The sequence below is a fragment of the Euphorbia lathyris genome, chromosome 10, assembly GCF_963576675.1.
Source record: "Euphorbia lathyris chromosome 10, ddEupLath1.1, whole genome shotgun sequence".
NCBI classification, from domain to species: domain Eukaryota; kingdom Viridiplantae; phylum Streptophyta; class Magnoliopsida; order Malpighiales; family Euphorbiaceae; genus Euphorbia; species Euphorbia lathyris.
The window spans coordinates 61,600,938-61,618,611 of record NC_088919.1 but is presented as its reverse complement, the minus strand read 5'-3'; the positions used below and the strand labels follow the sequence as shown (position 1 = coordinate 61,618,611).

The window sequence follows — 17,674 nt, the reverse complement described above, 5'->3', positions numbered from 1 at the left end:
GTATGGGGTTGTTCAGCATATGTCAAACGCGTTGCGTCCGACAAATTAGATTCTAAATCTGATAAATGTTTCTTCATTGGATATCCTAGGGAAACCATAGGGTATTACTTCTATCATCCAGATGATCAGAAAGTAATAGTATCCAAACACGCAACCTTCTTAGAGAAAGAGTTTCTCGAAGAAACACAAAAGGGAAGCGTGATTGAACTCGACGAAGTTCAAGAGGAAGAAACAACGACTGAAACAACAGAAGCGGTTGAGGTACCCGAAGAAGTCCCATTAGATGAGACTCGAGTGACACCTATTCGTAGATCACGAAGAGTTCATGAACTCCCAGTTAGATATGGTTTTCTAGTGGGAGATGATGACGAGGTTCCCGTGTTAGACGACGAACCCGAAAACTACGAAGAGGCTCTTACTAGTCCAGATTCTAAAGCATGGCTTGAGGCCATGGATTCTGAAATGGATTCCATGTATACTAACCAAGTTTGGACTTTGGTTGATCCACCCGAAGGGATAAAACCCATTGGGTGCAGGTGGATCTTCAAAAAGAAGACTGACATGGATGGAAAGGTTAGCACCTACAAGGCTAGGTTAGTAGCGAAGGGATATCGTCAAAAACAAGGTGTTGATTATGACGAAACCTTCTCTCCTGTTGCTATGTCTAAATCAATCAGAATCATGCTTGCAATTTCCGCTCATTTTGATTATGAGATTTGGCAAATGGATGTGAAAATAGCTTTCCTAAATGGAAATCTGATTGAGGATGTATACATGATGCAGCCTGAAGGTTTCATATCAAAGGATGTAAATAAAGTTTGCAAACTTCAGAGATCCATTTATGGACTCAAGCAAGCATCTAGAAGCTGGAACAAGCGTTTTGACGAAACCATAAAACAATTTGGTTTCGAACAAAATTGCGAAGAAGCTTGCATTTACAAGAAAGCAAGTGGGAGCTCTATAGCATTTCTCATACTATATGTGGACGATATACTGTTAATGGGAAATGACATTGCTCTATTACAATCGGTGAAAATATGGTTATCCGGTAACTTCTCAATGAAAGACCTTGGTGAAGCAGCCTATATACTTGGTATAAAGATCTACAGAGATAGATCGCGTAGACTGCTTGGTCTTTCACAGGCTACATACATTGAAAAGGTGCTAAATCGGTTTAGCATGCTTGAATCGAAACGAGGTAACTTACCCATGGTACATGGAGTAAAGTTAAACAATCCTCAATGTCCTAAAACTGATGATGACAAATGACGTATGGCTGTAGTCCCGTACGCCAGCGCGATCGGTTCGATTATGTATGCTATGCTATGCACTAGACCTAACGTAGCGTTCGCGTTATCTGTAACGAGTCGTTACCAAGGGAATCCGGGAGATGAGCATTGGATTGCCGCCAAAAACATTCTTAAGTACTTGAAAAGGACTAAAGATATGTTCCTAGTGTACGGAGAAGGAGATCTGAAAATACAAGGATTTTCAGACGCTAGTCATCTCACAGATGAGAATGATTTTAAATCCCAATCAGGATACCTGTTTATCCTAAATGGGGGCGCGGTCAGTTGGAAAAGTTCCAAGCAGGGAAGCGTAGCTTTCTCTACGACCGAGTCAGAGTACATCGCTGCTACGGAAGCAGCAAAGGAAGCAGTTTGGATTAGAAAGTTCATTACAGAACTAGGAGTGGTGCCTGACATTGTCAATCCCATTACTCTGTACTGTGATAACAATGGAGCCATTGCGCAAGCAAAGGAACCACGGTCTCATAATGCATCCAAGCACTACCTAAAGCGATACCACATCATTAGAGAGATTGTGGCTAGAGGAGATGTGAGAATAGAAAGAGTACCTACAGAGGACAACGTTGCAGATCCGTTGACAAAGCCTTTAACCCAGAAAGTACATGATCGTCATTTAACTTCTATTGGGATAAGTTTTAGAAACAATTGGCTTTAGTCCAAGTGGGAGTATGTTGGGGTTTAGTGTCCTATAGTCAATTGTTGCGGGATACAAACTTATTGTAAATGAATTGTTCTTTATATCATTTGTTTTAATGAGATATATGTTTTATAACTATATAAAGGCAATCCCTTTTAAGCACTAAATAAAGTCTAATAAAAGGAAATCCGTAAGTTTGTTTAAAGTGATTATAAAGTGTTCATACAAGCATGAAGTGAGACAAAACTTTATAATAAACTAATAAACTTAAAACCACCCCAAGTCAAGTGATATGTTTAGGATTGATATATCACAGTTGAGACTTGTATGTAACAATGTCTTCTGTCCGACAGAAAGCTGATCTCACAAGCTTCATATATATAGATATCTGGACAGTTACATAGATCCGGTGAAACGTTGTTCATTAGGATTGGGGATCCGACTTGAGATAACAGGATGGGTAGATTCATCCTTGTCAACTGTTCATCTCATTGGTATTACTAGGTATAACTAATCCTCAGACTCAAAAGAATGTTAATTGGTCATCCTGAATTACTGAATGTGAGACTTTGATCCTGCGGTCCCACGATCCATAACAGAGATGACTCTGGGGTGTGAACTGCAAAGGTTGGGTGTCACATGAAGTAATTTCAGGGTAGTTATACATTGGATTGAGCATTTATCACTCCCGATTAATGGGAGATACATCCAAGGATCGCTTGTGGAAGACTCGACTCTAAACCCTTGCAAGGTGATAGCTTAAGAGTAGAAATACAGATTTCACTTAACCTATCTTTTTGAGTTGACTCGGCCAAGAACAAGTAAAACGAACGTCTCGCTATATGTGACTTGACATTACCCATAGTCATAAGATTCAGTTCAAGGATGTAGTTGATAAAGGATCGTATTATACCGTAACTAATATGGAAGGGTTAACGATAGAATCAACCTGTCTTCTTAACGGACTCTGGGGGAATGATTACAGACTTGCCTATAACATACTCAGTACATCATTCCGTTATGCAAGGATTAAATATAATTCTTGAAGAAATTAATTTAATAGTTGCATACGGCCAGAAGTAGTAAGGACCTAATGGATCACACATAAGACTTGGAACCAAAAGAGAGATGAATATGATTAATAGATGGAAGCCGAATTGAGCCCAGTAAGGCCCAAATATATGGAGGGGGCCGAAATTTATATATAGAAATAAGGAATTAATTTTATTCCATTAATCCTAGTTTGATTAGGATTATGAATTAAATTAATTAAGAGATAATTAAATTAGGAGTTTTAATTAGATTAATATACTCCTATTATTATCCAATTAGGTTATTTATTATTATCCTAAATATATTAGATATATAGTGAGATAATAATTAGGAATCTTATTCCGAATTGGATTCCTATTAAGTAACCTATTCCTATCTAACTAGGGTTTAGATACAAGCAACTCTATATACCCCCTCCCTATAGGAATTTCGACTAAGCCTATCCCTCCCCCTTATAGTGATTTTCGAAATTGCTAATTAGAGAGAGAAAAAGAATTCCCATCCCCTAGTTCGTGGACAAGAATTCATACGGCATTCCATCGATTGATTAATCTTATTCATCCCTCTTTCTCCTTGATCTTGTGTTGGTTAATTAGAGGCAATCTAATTTGGTTGCATCTCATAAGGGTTGATTTTATCTTAACCTCACCGTATTCTACTTTGCGGTTGGAACCTCAGAGAAGAATTGTGGGCGCTTCTTTAACAACGGTAGATTGTTCATCGAAAGGTATTCCTTCTTATCCTCTTTATATAAAATAACGATTAACGGATCCTATGGTTAAAAGGAAATAGGCTAAAAATTTTATATTTCCGCTGCTATACCTTAGCCCTAATTTCCTTCACAAGAGTGAAGACAAGAACGACCACAAGTTCAGGAAGCCGATCACCCTCAGTAAATCCAGGAAATCCTTCTCATAAAAAATACAAAAAATGAAAAAAAGAAAAAAAATCCTGATAGGTTGAAAATCCGCAAAGGACGACCTATGCAGCAATAAGGGACTTTCCCAATGAGTGAAAACCCATAAAAGGCATTCATTTGAAAATTCCGGGAACAAAAGTGAGGAAATAAAATAGCTGAAACGTGAAAACCTGTAAAGGCGCACTTTAGTGACAGTGGTTAGGAATCTGAGCAATAAACAATTCAATGTATATTTACCAAGTATTTTATTCGAGTTGAACAGTCAGAAGTTGTATGTACGATGAAATGTTTGAATCAATAGATATCTCACCTCAAGTGAATTTTCAATAAAAAAAAATCAAATAAATAAGATTTGAGTAAAAAAGACTACTCCGCCATCTCTATGCTCCCTGAAGCTTGGTCTCTCTGCTCCTCTATTGTCCTCTCAAGAGCCGACTTTGACAGAAGCATCTTGCGTTTATAATCATCCAGAGTAGTGAACTCTAGTCCAAACTGAGGAATATATCGAGTTCTTCACTCCTCATCTATATACATAGACCAATCAGCATAGTGAGTGACAATGGTTCACTCCCAACGGTGGTGTTCCACAATATAAATGCAAATGAGGCCTCGCCTTAAGTTTTTCACGGGCATCCACCCAAACTCTGTTTAGCACCCAAGATATCTCCATCAAGGGGTACATCCATATAATCTGATCACCTGTCAGCCAGTTCATAAGGCTTTTCCACTGGTCAAAAGACTGAGCACCAACTCACCTTCGAGGCTAAGTATGGAAATCAACAAAAAATGACTCTTGGGTCCATGCACTTCAAAATACCCAATTTCTCTTGCATCCATGAAAATAAAGAAAAATGTTGGATTGAAAACCTCAAAAGAGGCAGTCCAGGCAAAAGGAGAGATAGAGAAAAAAACTGTGAGATGTTAAAAAGCTTAATTGAAAACCCCTATGGGCAGTTCAGGCAAAAGGAGAGATAGAGAACAACAGAGAGATCCCCCTGAGTTGAAAACCCGAAAAAGGCGACTCAGGCAAAAATTAGGGAAAAACTAACATATCAACACTTTCTGAAAGAAAAGATATGATCCTCATCAAGCTGAAACCTTGCCCCCAGAGCTTCTCATGTCAGTCTTATCTATCCTCATCGTTTGCAGATAGTATAAGCTCTCACAAACTGGGGCATATCGTCAAAACATCATTCATTGATCCTAAAGACACCCCATCTCTCGAGCCTGGAAAAGAGAATCTATGGAATCATTTCATCCATTCATGCATAAGATTCACACATGTACCAATGTATCAACATAGAGTAAAATGCACGTCTAGCACACACATTCATTCACACACATATGCTTACATGCATACATGCATACATTAGGCTACATACGCATCACTACACATTTGTCATTTGATTTGATGTCAACTCTACGAGAAAATGGGCATCTTGCTTTATTGCAGGGAATACCTGAAACTCCAGAGATCGTCACCAAAACAACATCTTCTGAAGCAAGAGAATCCAGGGGCATTGAATGAGAAAATTTGCTCCTAAGCAAAACAACAGAATTGTCAACAGACAGAAAAATTTCTCAATAGCGGCTTGAAGAAGGAGTCAGCCCACAAGAAGAATTCCAATCAATTCAACAAAGCCAGATGGCTCCTGAAGGGAGAGTGGGGTTTTGTATTCTGCAGATCAGATGGCTTCTGAAGGAAGAGTTGGGTCACAGAAAAAATTATCATCAATAATTCAACAAAGCCAGATGGCTCCTGAAGGGAGAATGGGGTTTTGTATTTTGCAGATCAGATGGCTTCTGAAGGAAGAGTTGGGTCACAGGAAAAATTATCATCAATAATTCAACAAAGCCAGATGGCTCCTGAAGGGAGAGTGGGGCTTTGTATTCTGCAGATCAGATGGCTTCCGAAGGAAGAGTTGGGTCACAGAAAAGATTATCATCAGTCAACAAAGCCAGATGGCTCCTGAAGGGAGAGTGGGGTTTTGTATTCTGCAGATCAGATGGCTTCCGAAGGAAGAGTTGGGTCCCAGAAAAATTATCGTCGATAATTCAACAAAGCCAGATGGCTCCTGAAGGGAGAGTGGGGTTTTGTCTTCTGCAGATCAGATGGCTTCTGAAGGAAGAGTTGGGTCGCAGAAAAGATTATCATCAATCAAACAAGGCCAGATGGCTCCTAAAGGGAGAGTGGGGTTTTGTCATCTGCAGATCAAATGGCTTCCGAAGGAAGAGTTGGGTCACAGAAAAATTATCATCAATTCAACAAAGCCAAATGGCTCCTGAAGGGAGAGTGGGGTTTTGTAGCTCACAAGTGGATTATTTGACAAGAATAATCAACTTTTGGGACAGGTCGTTGAAGACACCTATAACCTAGGATCGTTGAAGACATCCGCAACTATAGGTTGTTGAAGACACCTACAACCCAGGATCGTTGAAGACATCCGCAACTATAGGTCGTTGAAGACACCTACAACCCAGGATCGTTGAAGACATCCGCAACTACAGGTCGTTGAAGACACCTACAACCCAGGATCGTTGAAGACATCCACAACTACAGGTCGTTGAAGAGATCTACAATCTGAGATCGCTGAGATCAACCACTATAGGTCGTTGAAGACACCTACAACCCAGGATCGTTGAAGACATCCACAACTACAGGTCGTTGAAGAGACCTACAATCTGAGATCGCTGAGATCAACCACAACAGTTCGTTGAAGAGACCTACAATCCAGGATCGCTTAAGAGATCCACAACCACAGGTCGTTAAAGAGACCTACAATCTGAGGTCGCTGAAGAGATCAATAACCACAGGTCGTTAAAGAGACACACAATCTGAGATCGCTGAAGAGATCAACAACCACAGTTCGTTGAAGAGACCTACAATCTGAGATCGCTGAAGAGATCAATAATCAGATATCCATTTGCTCCCAGTCGTTTAAGAGACTGGATCGATGAATCAATCACAACATCCTCCAACTCCAGATGAGTATTTACTTTATCATACTTTGTTCTATTACACACATTCTCTTTCTACATCTTCAAAGTAGGGGCAAAAACTGTTTTTCTCAATACATCTACTTTGAATTCAGTTTTCTAAAAATGCACACAACTCACAATGCATGATAAAGTAGGGGCAACTGTAGACACTGGAGTCGTAGCCATGTGATGAAAACCTTTTAAAGATGATTGGAAATATGATCAGAAATAGATCACGGAAAAATCCCTCGTTAGGAAGTCCAGATCAACCCTTCCCCAGCCAAAACCAAAAATTTCAAGAGAGCTAAAATGAGTTTTAGGATATCTTAGTGGGTCGTTCTCCCCGAGAGTGCCGTAACGCACTTCTCCGGACTCAATTCGGAGGTCTAATGAATAAGTTATGACCAGATGAAGTTTTAGATGAAACCCGAGATGAAGATGGACAATAATTTTAGTTCGGGTAATCTTTAACCATAGGTTGTTGGGTATTAAAATGTTCGTCTCGTCAAAATGAGTACAATGGAACGAAAATCGTCGAAAACGGAGGTCTTTAAAGGTGTTTTTGAACTAAAAAACGCATCTGAAAAGTGATTAGAGGAGGGAGGCCACGTGTCGGCACGTGACTGGTCCGTGCCAGACACGTGGCAGACGGCGTCGGGGATGACGTCAGCCCTGTCCCCTCCTCCTTTCCACTTTTGGTTCGGCGGAAACCTTTTAAAAAGGTTGATAAATTACTCTTTTAATCCCTATCTCATTTAATTAATTTCAAAATTGATCCTTAACCCTAATTTTAGCCTATAAATAACAGCATTTACACGTATTAATCTTTTATTAGGGGTAATTTTTTAAAAATTACCCCACTAGGTCAGATTGGGAAATATTCCTCTAAAATGGACTATTTCCCAACCATAGTTAATAAAAAAACATTATTTATAAATATATTCCTCATTACGGCGCCTATGGCGCCGTAATGAGCATCATGTTGGACAGGAATGTTCCTGTCCAACTACTCTTTAATATTTGGGCAGTGGCGTGAAGCCACTGTCCAAAATCTATAATATATTTTTTTAATTTATTAGTATATTATTAAAATAAAAAGAAAATTATATATAAATTACTTATTTTATACAACTTTGAATAAAATTTAAATTTAAAAATTAAAAATTAGTATTTAATAAATTATTATAAATTATAATTATTAAAATCGATATTTCAAATTATTATTAACTGTCATTATAGATTTTATTAAATATCAATTACGTATAAAATATTATTAACAATTTTTTTATTAAAATGTTAAAATCTAAACTGCTACATATAAATTAATCACAATTTTTTTTACTGTGTAAAATATTTGACTGTGTTATTAATGCACTAAATATTTTTTCATTAATAATACATTAAATATTTAACCTTAACGTTTCAAAGAAAGTCCAGATTTAGCTCTAACATATGAAATTGTGCAAATTTCACCTTAACGTTTCAATTGAAGTGCAAACTTATCCCTAACATTTGAAATTGTGCAAATTTAATCCTAACAATTTCAAACAAGATCAATTTTAACTATGCACTACCGAAAATTTGAAAAGACTTGTTTGACTGTGACCTTCCAAAACAGTTTGTCGATAAATTGAAGCAATTTCATACATTTTTTTTTGTAATTATATTAATAATACAGTAAAATATTTTAGACAGTTTCAAAAAACTAAACTTGCTACATATAAATTAATCACAATTTTTTTTGAAACTATCTAAAATATTTTACTGTGTTATTAATGTACTAAATATTTTTTTTTTAATAATACACTAAGTATTTAACCTTAACGTTTCAAGCAAAGTTCAGATTTAGCCATAACTTATGAAATTGTGTAAATTTAACCGTAACAATTTCAAGCAAGATTAATTTTAACCATGCACTACCGAAAATTTGAAAAGACTTGTTTGACTGTTATTTAGCCACATCGAAATATAGTAATAACACAATAAAATATTTTTAGACAGTTTAAAAAAAATTTGTGATTAATTTATATATAGCAGATTTATTTTTTAGCATTTTAAAAAATATTGTTAGTAATATACTAAATATTTTAGACATAAAAAGATCTAAAATGACCGTTAATAATAATTTGACAAATCTGATTTTAACTATTATAATCATAAATATTTATTTATAATTTATTAAAAACTAATTTCTAAATTTAAACTTTAATTAAAATTGTATAAAACAAATAATTTATATATATATTTATTTTTACTTTAATAATATAATAAATTTTAAAAAAAAATATTACTATGTATTTTGGGCAGTGGCTTCACGCCACTGCCCAAAATATAGAAGTGGTTGGACAGGAATGGAATTCCTGTCCAACATGATGCTCACCATTAACTATGGTTGGGAAATAGCCCCTTGTAGGGGAATATTTCCCAACCTGACCTAGTGGGGTAATTTTTTATAAAAATTACCCCAAACTAAGTATTAATCCCATTTACAAAGCTTTAAAAAGGGGAAAATAGGAGGACGAAAATTACACTAAAAATAGCCGCAATTCTGTCTCTACCATCCGAGTAAAACCCAGCCGTTTGAATATTAATTCCGTGTTCTATTATTTGTGATTTTTCCAATCATCCCACAACCTAGGTAAAGGTTTCTGAGGGACAAATCTTGTCTACTATTTAATATTTGGTACTGTAAAATATTGATTGTTCATCCATTCTCTTATTTGATTTTTCTTTGTTGATTTTTATTGTCAATAGGCTGTCAAATATATTTTCTGTATATATTTGATCCCTAAAATCGATTTAATTTAACCCTAAAACAATGATTTACCAGTTAAATCATTTGTTTTGAGCCATTTTTTTATTTATTCCAATCAATCTACTCTTCTTATACTTTTATTTTTGAATCTGATATCAATAATATTACAAGTTAATATTATTGATCTAATTAATTCTTTTTGTTCATAACAATGATTTGGGATAAACGAATCAACTCGAGATAAATTTTATCTCACGATTGTTCAGGCATAAATAGTTATGATAAAACTTTCTTTTCTATTTATTTGATTCCTAATCTAATAATTTTTTATTTATTCGTTTTAGTCCCTAATTTAGAACTTTTTGTTTTATTCGTTCTAATCCCTAATTTAGAACTTTTTGTTTTATTCACTCTAGTCCCTAATTTAGAACTTTTCCTTTTATTCATTCTAGTCCCTATTTTGGAACTTTATATTTTATTCACTTTGGTCATTAATTTAAAGTTTTCCACTTTCTTTCAATTAGGTCCTTAAATAAACTTTTTAAGTTTATTCAATTTAGTCAGTTGTCCATTTTTACACCATAACTAATTGTACAACTATGTTATTTGCTTCTAATCTTTTATTTTGGTTGACATAAGTATGGAGAAACATTATTTTGGTACGGATTGAAGACCCGGGAATGCCTGGATGTAATTGTATTTAATTTTATACATATTTCATTGCTTTTCGGGTTGTAATATTTTGTTTATTTTCTTTTGTATACAATTGTGCAATATGACATGAAACAAAAATGATTTTTTTCAAACAAATCACATTCGAAACGAATTTAAAAAGCTTAAAAGAGTTATTAATAGCCTGATTGTATTTAGAAATGCTAAGTAGGAGGCCGGTGGGTTCACCGGGCGATTTTGGGGGTGCTTAATATTTCCTTTCGAGGAGATATTAACCTTCCCCAAGCGTACCTAACTTCCCGAACCCACTTGCTTCCCGCAAGGAATCTCAATAACATTCTCGGACCTAAAATCCGGGTGTCGACTCTTTCTCCGACACCGGCCCTACCGAGCTAGTCGTTTTCTCTAGTGGACCTCGAGTCCAAACAGCACCGTAGTAGTCATGGCGGACCTCCCGCGGGTGAAAGCCTGTCGAGGTAGGCTTCGTCCACAGCCCCCAAAAATCTTATCTTTTCTATATTTCCCACAAAGAAAACGAACCCAAAGAGAAGAGGGGAGTTGCCACATTCTCCACAGAAGCTTCATTAATAAAACTTTGTTATTGTCCTTGGCTTGTCTTATCCCCAGGCCTCCCATGTTTTTAGATTGACAAACCTCCTTCCAAGGAACAAGGTGGATCTTTTTTCCCTCCGCAGAGTCCCCCCAAAGGAAACGCCGATTGATTTTATCAAGATCATTAAGAACAGACTCGGGCAATCTACAAGCTTGCATAATATGATTAGGAGCCGCACAATTTACAGACTGAATCAAAGTAAGACGGCCCGCAAGAGAAAGAGTTTTAGCTTTTCAACTGGCACATTTACCATTAGTTTTGTCCAGAGTCTCTTTAAATGAGGTTTTGGAGACTCTGTCACTATGGAGGGGAACCCCCAGATACTTACCCAAAGAGTTAGTCAGAGGAATACCAGATATTTTACTTAGCCTTTTGCAGACACCCTTACTCATGTTTTTAGAACACAACATCCGGGATTTTTGGATATTGATCTTCTGGCCAGAAGCGGCGCAGAAACAGTTAAGGATATCCATAACCACACCAATTTGCTCCTCAATCCCTTCCACAAAGATCATAACATCATCTGCGAAGAACAAATGAGTAATCGAAGGACAGAATTTGTTGATGGAAATTGGATGAAATTTAATTAGTGATTTTACGTTTTTTATTTTATTAATTGAACATTTTACTTAAATTTAAATTTTGTACAAGGAATTCGAATCCTTAAGATCCGTCCTCTTCAAAATTACTTTCCTTAAAAGTTAATAAAACTAAAAAAAAAAGTTGATTTTAATAAAAATAAGGACTAATTACTAATTTAGTCCATTTGAAAGGACCCATTAACATATATGATACATTTTACTTTCATTTTACGGATCCACTTGGAACAAGAATATTCTTATTTCAATTCACACTTCTTCCTCAGACTCTCAAACGTCTTCTTCGCTCTCACTTCGTTTCATCTTCTCTCTTTCATTCCCTTCTCCATCTTCAACTACAATGCAACAACTGTAAGCGACATGTCAACAAAAATGGAGGAAATTGGAAATGACGAGTTCAACGAGAAATCATTCATTTAACCAACTGCATACTTGAATAATGTGTATGTAAAATGGAGAAAAAAATACTTACATGAACTTGAGTATGAATATGCTTAGATCTTGCGTTGGATTGTTGAATTTTGTTGTAAGAATTTGAAAGAAATGAAAAGGAGGAAGTTGAGGGAAGTTAGGTTATGTTAGAACTAAGGGTATTTTCATCCAGAATGGATGAAACTATCTAATTTAGTAAAATTGAAGAAAAATGTATCAAAGTAGGTTTTACAATTTACTAGGAAATGTGATATTAAATTATTATTTTTTTATAAAAACAATGGATAAAAGACCAAATTTAACTCTAATGTTTGAAGTGAAGTGTAGAATTTGGCTCTAACGTATGAAATGATGTAAATTTAACCCTAACGTTTTTAAGAAAGATCAATTTTAGCCATGTTTTATCGAAAATTTGAAAAGGCTAATTTGAATGTTATTCAACTGTCACATCAGATTTTCTAAATAAGTTTGTCGATAAATTAAAGTAGTTTCATACATTTTTTGTTATTTTTTTTGTAACTATATTAATAACACAAAATATTTTAGATATTTTGACAAAAAATTTTTTTTTTTGATCAACTTATATATAGCAAATTTAGTTTTTACCATTTTAACCGAATTTTTGAAATTTGATTAGTAATGCACTAAATATCTTAGATATAAATTGATATTTAGAAGACATGGAATGACAATTAAATACCAATTAAACGAATTTTTTCTAATTTTAGATAGCGTATGGCTAAAATTAATTTTTTTTTTGAAAATTTTATGGTGAAATTCACATTATTTCATAAATAATTCATCTATAAATAATAGATAAAACAAAAATATTACAAATTTAACAAAAAGATAAATTTAATAAACCATCCACAAATAATTCATCTAAAAATTTAACAAATATTCCAAATCAAAAAATTCTAAATCAACCATAATCAATAAAAATAAATTGGTTTAGTAGTAAAAGTCAATGGATAAAAGTCAAATATATGGCGGGTACCAGGTGCCTTGGGGTATTCCGGGTAGTTGTTTTTAGCCCATAACTGTATCATACCCTTTTATACAGGATACGGATAATCCAATTAAGATCTAATAGTGCCGGGTACCCACGAATAGAGTACCCATTGCCATCCCTATCTCCAACCCGCTCTGCCTCGTTGCCACCCCTATCCACCCCTAGAATGCAAAACAAAACCAAATTAAACAAACTACTCTGGACTGGCATTTCTATTGACATCGCTTTCTATGCACAGCCACTTCTGTGCAGGGATAAGGATCCAACCCAATCATTCTGCTTACATGTTGGCTTGTATGTTTATTGAAATGGTCATTTGACATCTTTCTTCATATGTACATCACTATAAATTTTTTCATGGAAATTATACATTATAGAGTTTGGTAAGGGACTATAAAATTACGTTCCCAAAACAAATGTAATCCTCCTTAGTCAAAGGGATCAATTCGCGGATCATGCTCGCTTGCCATCAGCATCCCGGTGCAAAGGCATGTAGGGCACATCACCTAATTTAATACAGACAAGAATCAGCAATGAAGTAAGTCTGGTTTTATGTTTCCTATATGCACTGCTCGTGTCATAATCATATTTATGTGATTTATATATTCCACATGATTATATATGATATAAATGCAAGAAAAATGATAATCGTGTTAGGCAGGTTGTCTCTGTTAATCGTGTCGTCGTGTCAAAAGGTGATAGCAACATTGTTAAGACCGTTTAGTACCGTATTGATGCAACACTTAGAATAAGAGCAAAGTTTGAACAAATGAAGCATTGGAACTAAAAGATTTCCATTTCATGTTTCAGGAAGAAGCAACTAAATTGTTATAAATATTGTATACCTTTCCTGCACCAGAACAGTTTAGACACCTTTGAGTGGACGGCACTTGCAAGGGACGATCTGAAGCAGCGGATAGTGAGATGGGATCAATACTCAAGGACACGCCACTTGATGAACATCGAGCACAGGCCAAGTATCCTATACATAAATCATGCAAACAAAATATGAAAATTCCAGGCAAGGGATACACAACAAAATGATCCTTCGTTCCTATTATACCCATTTTCTTGGTGGCAAAAAAATGGAGAAGAGAACCATTTCATTACACAGCATAGCATAAAAGACATCTCACAAATCATACACTAACATGTCAAAAGAGCATATGAATGTTAACAAATTGAATATGTTTTCAATATTGATGACAGAAACACAAAAAAGGTATCCTCAACTGCATAATTTCTACACCTCCTCATTCCTATAAGAGGTCTGGTAACAGAATACTTGAAAGGTCTTAGCATCTTTATGCAACCGTTAGAGCTAAAGTGCAGCGTACAGTAGCAACATAGAAAAATCGAATATATTTTCAGTATTGATGACAAACAAAAAAAAGAACATGGCGCCTCAATTTCTTAATTAAACTCACTTTGGCAAACCAACTCCAGATTTGGAAATAAAAAAAAATCACAAAAATCTATTCAAGCATAGTTGAGTAGTTAGCAAGTAAAATTATAATTATGAATATTGCAGTTCTCCTTCCTTAGCAGCTACCAAGGGAGTAAAATAATGCACAAAGTATGCACCACAAAAGTTGAATTCTATGGGCAAGAACATATCCACATAACAAACTGATACATACCAGTTCCAAGACAATATTTGCATCTTTTCTTCTCTTGTTGCTCAACATTGTTGACTTCAATTAACATTAAGGCTGAAATGACACCCACAGCCCCACCTGAAAAGGATGCCACAATGGGATCGACCTGACTGAACTCAGAAATCAACAAGTTCAAAGTTTAGATCAACAGTTGAGGATATAAAAAATAAAAAAAATGGTTTCTCAAGAATTTGAGTCTCCAATAGAGAGAACACCACCTTAGTTGCATTGGCAAATGCAAACTGCTTATGAAATCCTCATATGAGGTACCTCCAAGACCTACTTTCAGTTCGAGCTGCCATGGAATAAATAATTAACAGTTAACTCAATTAACATCCTAGGACAGAAAAACAACACTATATATTCAGTTATGAAGATTAAGACTGATAATTCCCGTGAATAAGCAAATAGAACACGGAGTGACATTGACATATCAGAGAAACCTGTTAGATATTTAAATAATCCTATTATCCATGATGAAAGGGCATGAATGGGTGAAGAAGGGGGAGGAGGAGAAGATGAGGCAGGTTTTTCGGTCATGGTTGGTTTTGGATTAAAAAAGTAGAAGAAGAGAAAGGGAAGGCGAGTGCAGCAGTGCGGGTTTAAGCTCTGATACCATAATAGAGGTAGAACCCTTGACGTTTTCATTGATTAAGAAGTGTTTATATACACAACACAATACACAATTAAGCCTACAATTAAGGCTACAATTAAGCCTACAATCAAGGGAATAATAAGGAAATAATCTATTTCCTAAACAATAGGATTTTCCTAAATAATAGGATTTTCCTAAATAATAGGATTATTTACATATCTAACACATAGGGTTTTAACATGGAAAAAGGAGGACCAGCGTCCTCTATTCTTGTTGTACTAGTCCTATATGCAATTGAGAACAAACAATTCACATTCTCACTGTCTACGCCTCGCCATTTGACACTCAATATGAGTTGCTTTTCTCACAAATCAAAGATACCCAAGCAATACTGTAACTATCAATATCAACTTCTTTACTCTGTCCTTTGTATTCTCTAATAAAATGCTCAAATCTCCTTCAAATGTACACCAATATTCTTAGGAAGCCTTTACGTATTTTAGATCCTTCTGAAAGCATCAATAGACTCCATCCTATTAAAACTCCTAAAATTTTGTTAGAACTTGAAGCATGAAGAATAAACTCCTATTTTAGGAGTTCAGAAATTGCGACACAGAATTCTTGCAGCTAGAATATTAACTTCAACAGCTCAACATCTCAATTTTATTGCTAAGAGTAAGAAATTCCATCCAATTAGATTATAAAATTATCTCCCCGTACAATAAAGAAAAGCACTATTACAGTAAGAGGGAACTGAAATGTGAAGCAAATGGCTAAAAAATCAGTGCGCTGTATGTAAAGGATGGTGAAACCTATTTATAGTTGTCTCAGTCAACAAAACATTTAAATCACTTTATCCACCATAGAAGCCACCGTAGAGGTTAACTTAAATATGACTGGTCACAGCATACTTTTCTCATTCACTACACACTTCAGCTCTTAAACCAGGTAATAACTGATTATATTTCAAATTTGGAATCCATGCAACAATGTATATAAAACTGGAGAAAAAGGGAAAATTCTTTCAATGAAATAACTAATTAACTCCATATAAGGTAGACATGGTGTGAGTAAACTAAACGCATAAAAATGACAAAAAGAATCCATATTTTGATGGATCAATTTAAGAAAGAACTTACAGTTGGAGCAATTAGTCCACCAAAAACAATAATTCCCGATATAATAGATAAGCTTGTGAGATAGAGCTGCTTCAGTGTCTTTGGTGTCTACTTCAAAACAACAAAGAAAAGCATGCATTTAGCCTGAAACAATTTAATCCTAAGAAGAGCAATCAAGCACAGTACGAGGAATTGAAAACAGAAAACACATGTCTGTGTATGCCTAAACGGTTCTTGAGTCAAATATATTAAGTTGAATTAAGAACCCACCATACTAGGAAGAAAAGGAATGGAAGAGGCGATGTTAGGCATCTCATCTGCCTCTTCTTCTTCGCCACTCGTTTTAATAACTTTCCGATTCCTTAAACGTTGCTGCACACGCAGTCTTCTCACCTAATAACATCGAATTTAGCAGCACAGAATTGATACATACACAATTCCATGAGAGAAACGCTTTCCTATTTAGTAATATACTAGAAAAGAAATAAAACCTCCTCCATGAGCAGAAATATCTTATTTCGTCTACTCCTAATATTATCTTGAATTTCCTTCGACTGCATCCGAGCAAAATCCTGAACAGTCTCCGGTCCTTCTATAATGCAAAAATTACTGAAAAGAAACATAGAAATTAGGCATGAATATGAAATTCATTCTCCTAAAAAGTAAAAGACAAGTACAGAAACCATAAATTTAAGTTTAAAAACCTGGAGGACGCATCGCCGGCAGAGGAGGGAAGAGAATCGGAAGAGTTAATAGGAGAAGAAGAAGAAGATAGAATTCGAAATCGGGCGGAGTGTTTGGAATTAGGGATGAAAAAGAGGCGTTTAGGGTGTGAAAATGAGAGAGATGAGATAGTTTGGCATGGCGGAAGAAGAAAATTATGTTGTTGATGATGATGGTGATGAAGAGAGTAGAGAGAGAAAGCAGACATTTCGAACAATGCCGAACAGGAGGAGAGGATGGGGAGAGTGTATAATATAGTTGGTAAAATCTGAAAAGGATAAGCAGTTATGGGATCAAAATTTTAAGGTAATAATTTAGATTATACATAGGGATAATTACTAATCTAGCCCAATGAAGAACCCCACTTTACATATCTAATCCACATTCCTTTCATTTTACCAAATTAGACAAATAAACCCATTTTGGACAAAACTACCCTTATTTTAGTTTGAAGGTTCATCTCCTACCTCCCGCTCCTTCCACTTCCACTTCCTCACCTGACCTTTCCCATTCAACTTCATTGTGGTTCATCTTCTTCATTTTCAGTTCGTTTCAACTGCATTTTACGTTTTGAACTCATCACTATATATAATTCGGGT

At 35.4% G+C, this 17,674-nt stretch overlaps 1 protein-coding gene across 1 annotated transcript; it reads right to left on the bottom strand.

Moving 5' to 3' along the window:
* Positions 1–13,165: 13,165 nt before the first annotated feature.
* LOC136209531 (protein ORANGE-LIKE, chloroplastic) lies at positions 13,166–17,315 on the bottom strand. The gene is made up of 8 exons (XM_066001023.1): positions 17,057–17,315; positions 16,844–16,961; positions 16,623–16,745; positions 16,374–16,460; positions 14,858–14,934; positions 14,622–14,749; positions 13,827–13,963; positions 13,166–13,487 (listed from the first exon to the last, which is right to left on the bottom strand). The coding sequence occupies exons 1-8, from the start codon at positions 17,281–17,283 to the stop codon at positions 13,410–13,412; spliced, it is 975 nt and encodes a 324-aa protein (XP_065857095.1). The 5' UTR covers positions 17,284–17,315; the 3' UTR covers positions 13,166–13,409.
* Between the last annotated feature and the right edge of the window lie 359 nt (positions 17,316–17,674).

What these genes read in the sequence shown, in the direction of transcription:
- LOC136209531 (XM_066001023.1), bottom strand. Translation starts at nt 17,283, where the DNA reads ATGTCTGCTTTCTCTCTCTACTCTCTTCATCACCATCATCATCAACAA. An exon ending in TATTTCTGCTCATGGAGGAG is followed by an intron (nt 16,746 to 16,843) that starts GTTTTATTTCTT and finishes CGATGTTATTAG; the next exon opens with GTGAGAAGACTGCGTGTGCA. An exon ending in TTCCTTTTCTTCCTAGTATG is followed by an intron (nt 16,461 to 16,622) that starts GTGGGTTCTTAA and finishes GTTTTGAAGTAG; the next exon opens with ACACCAAAGACACTGAAGCA.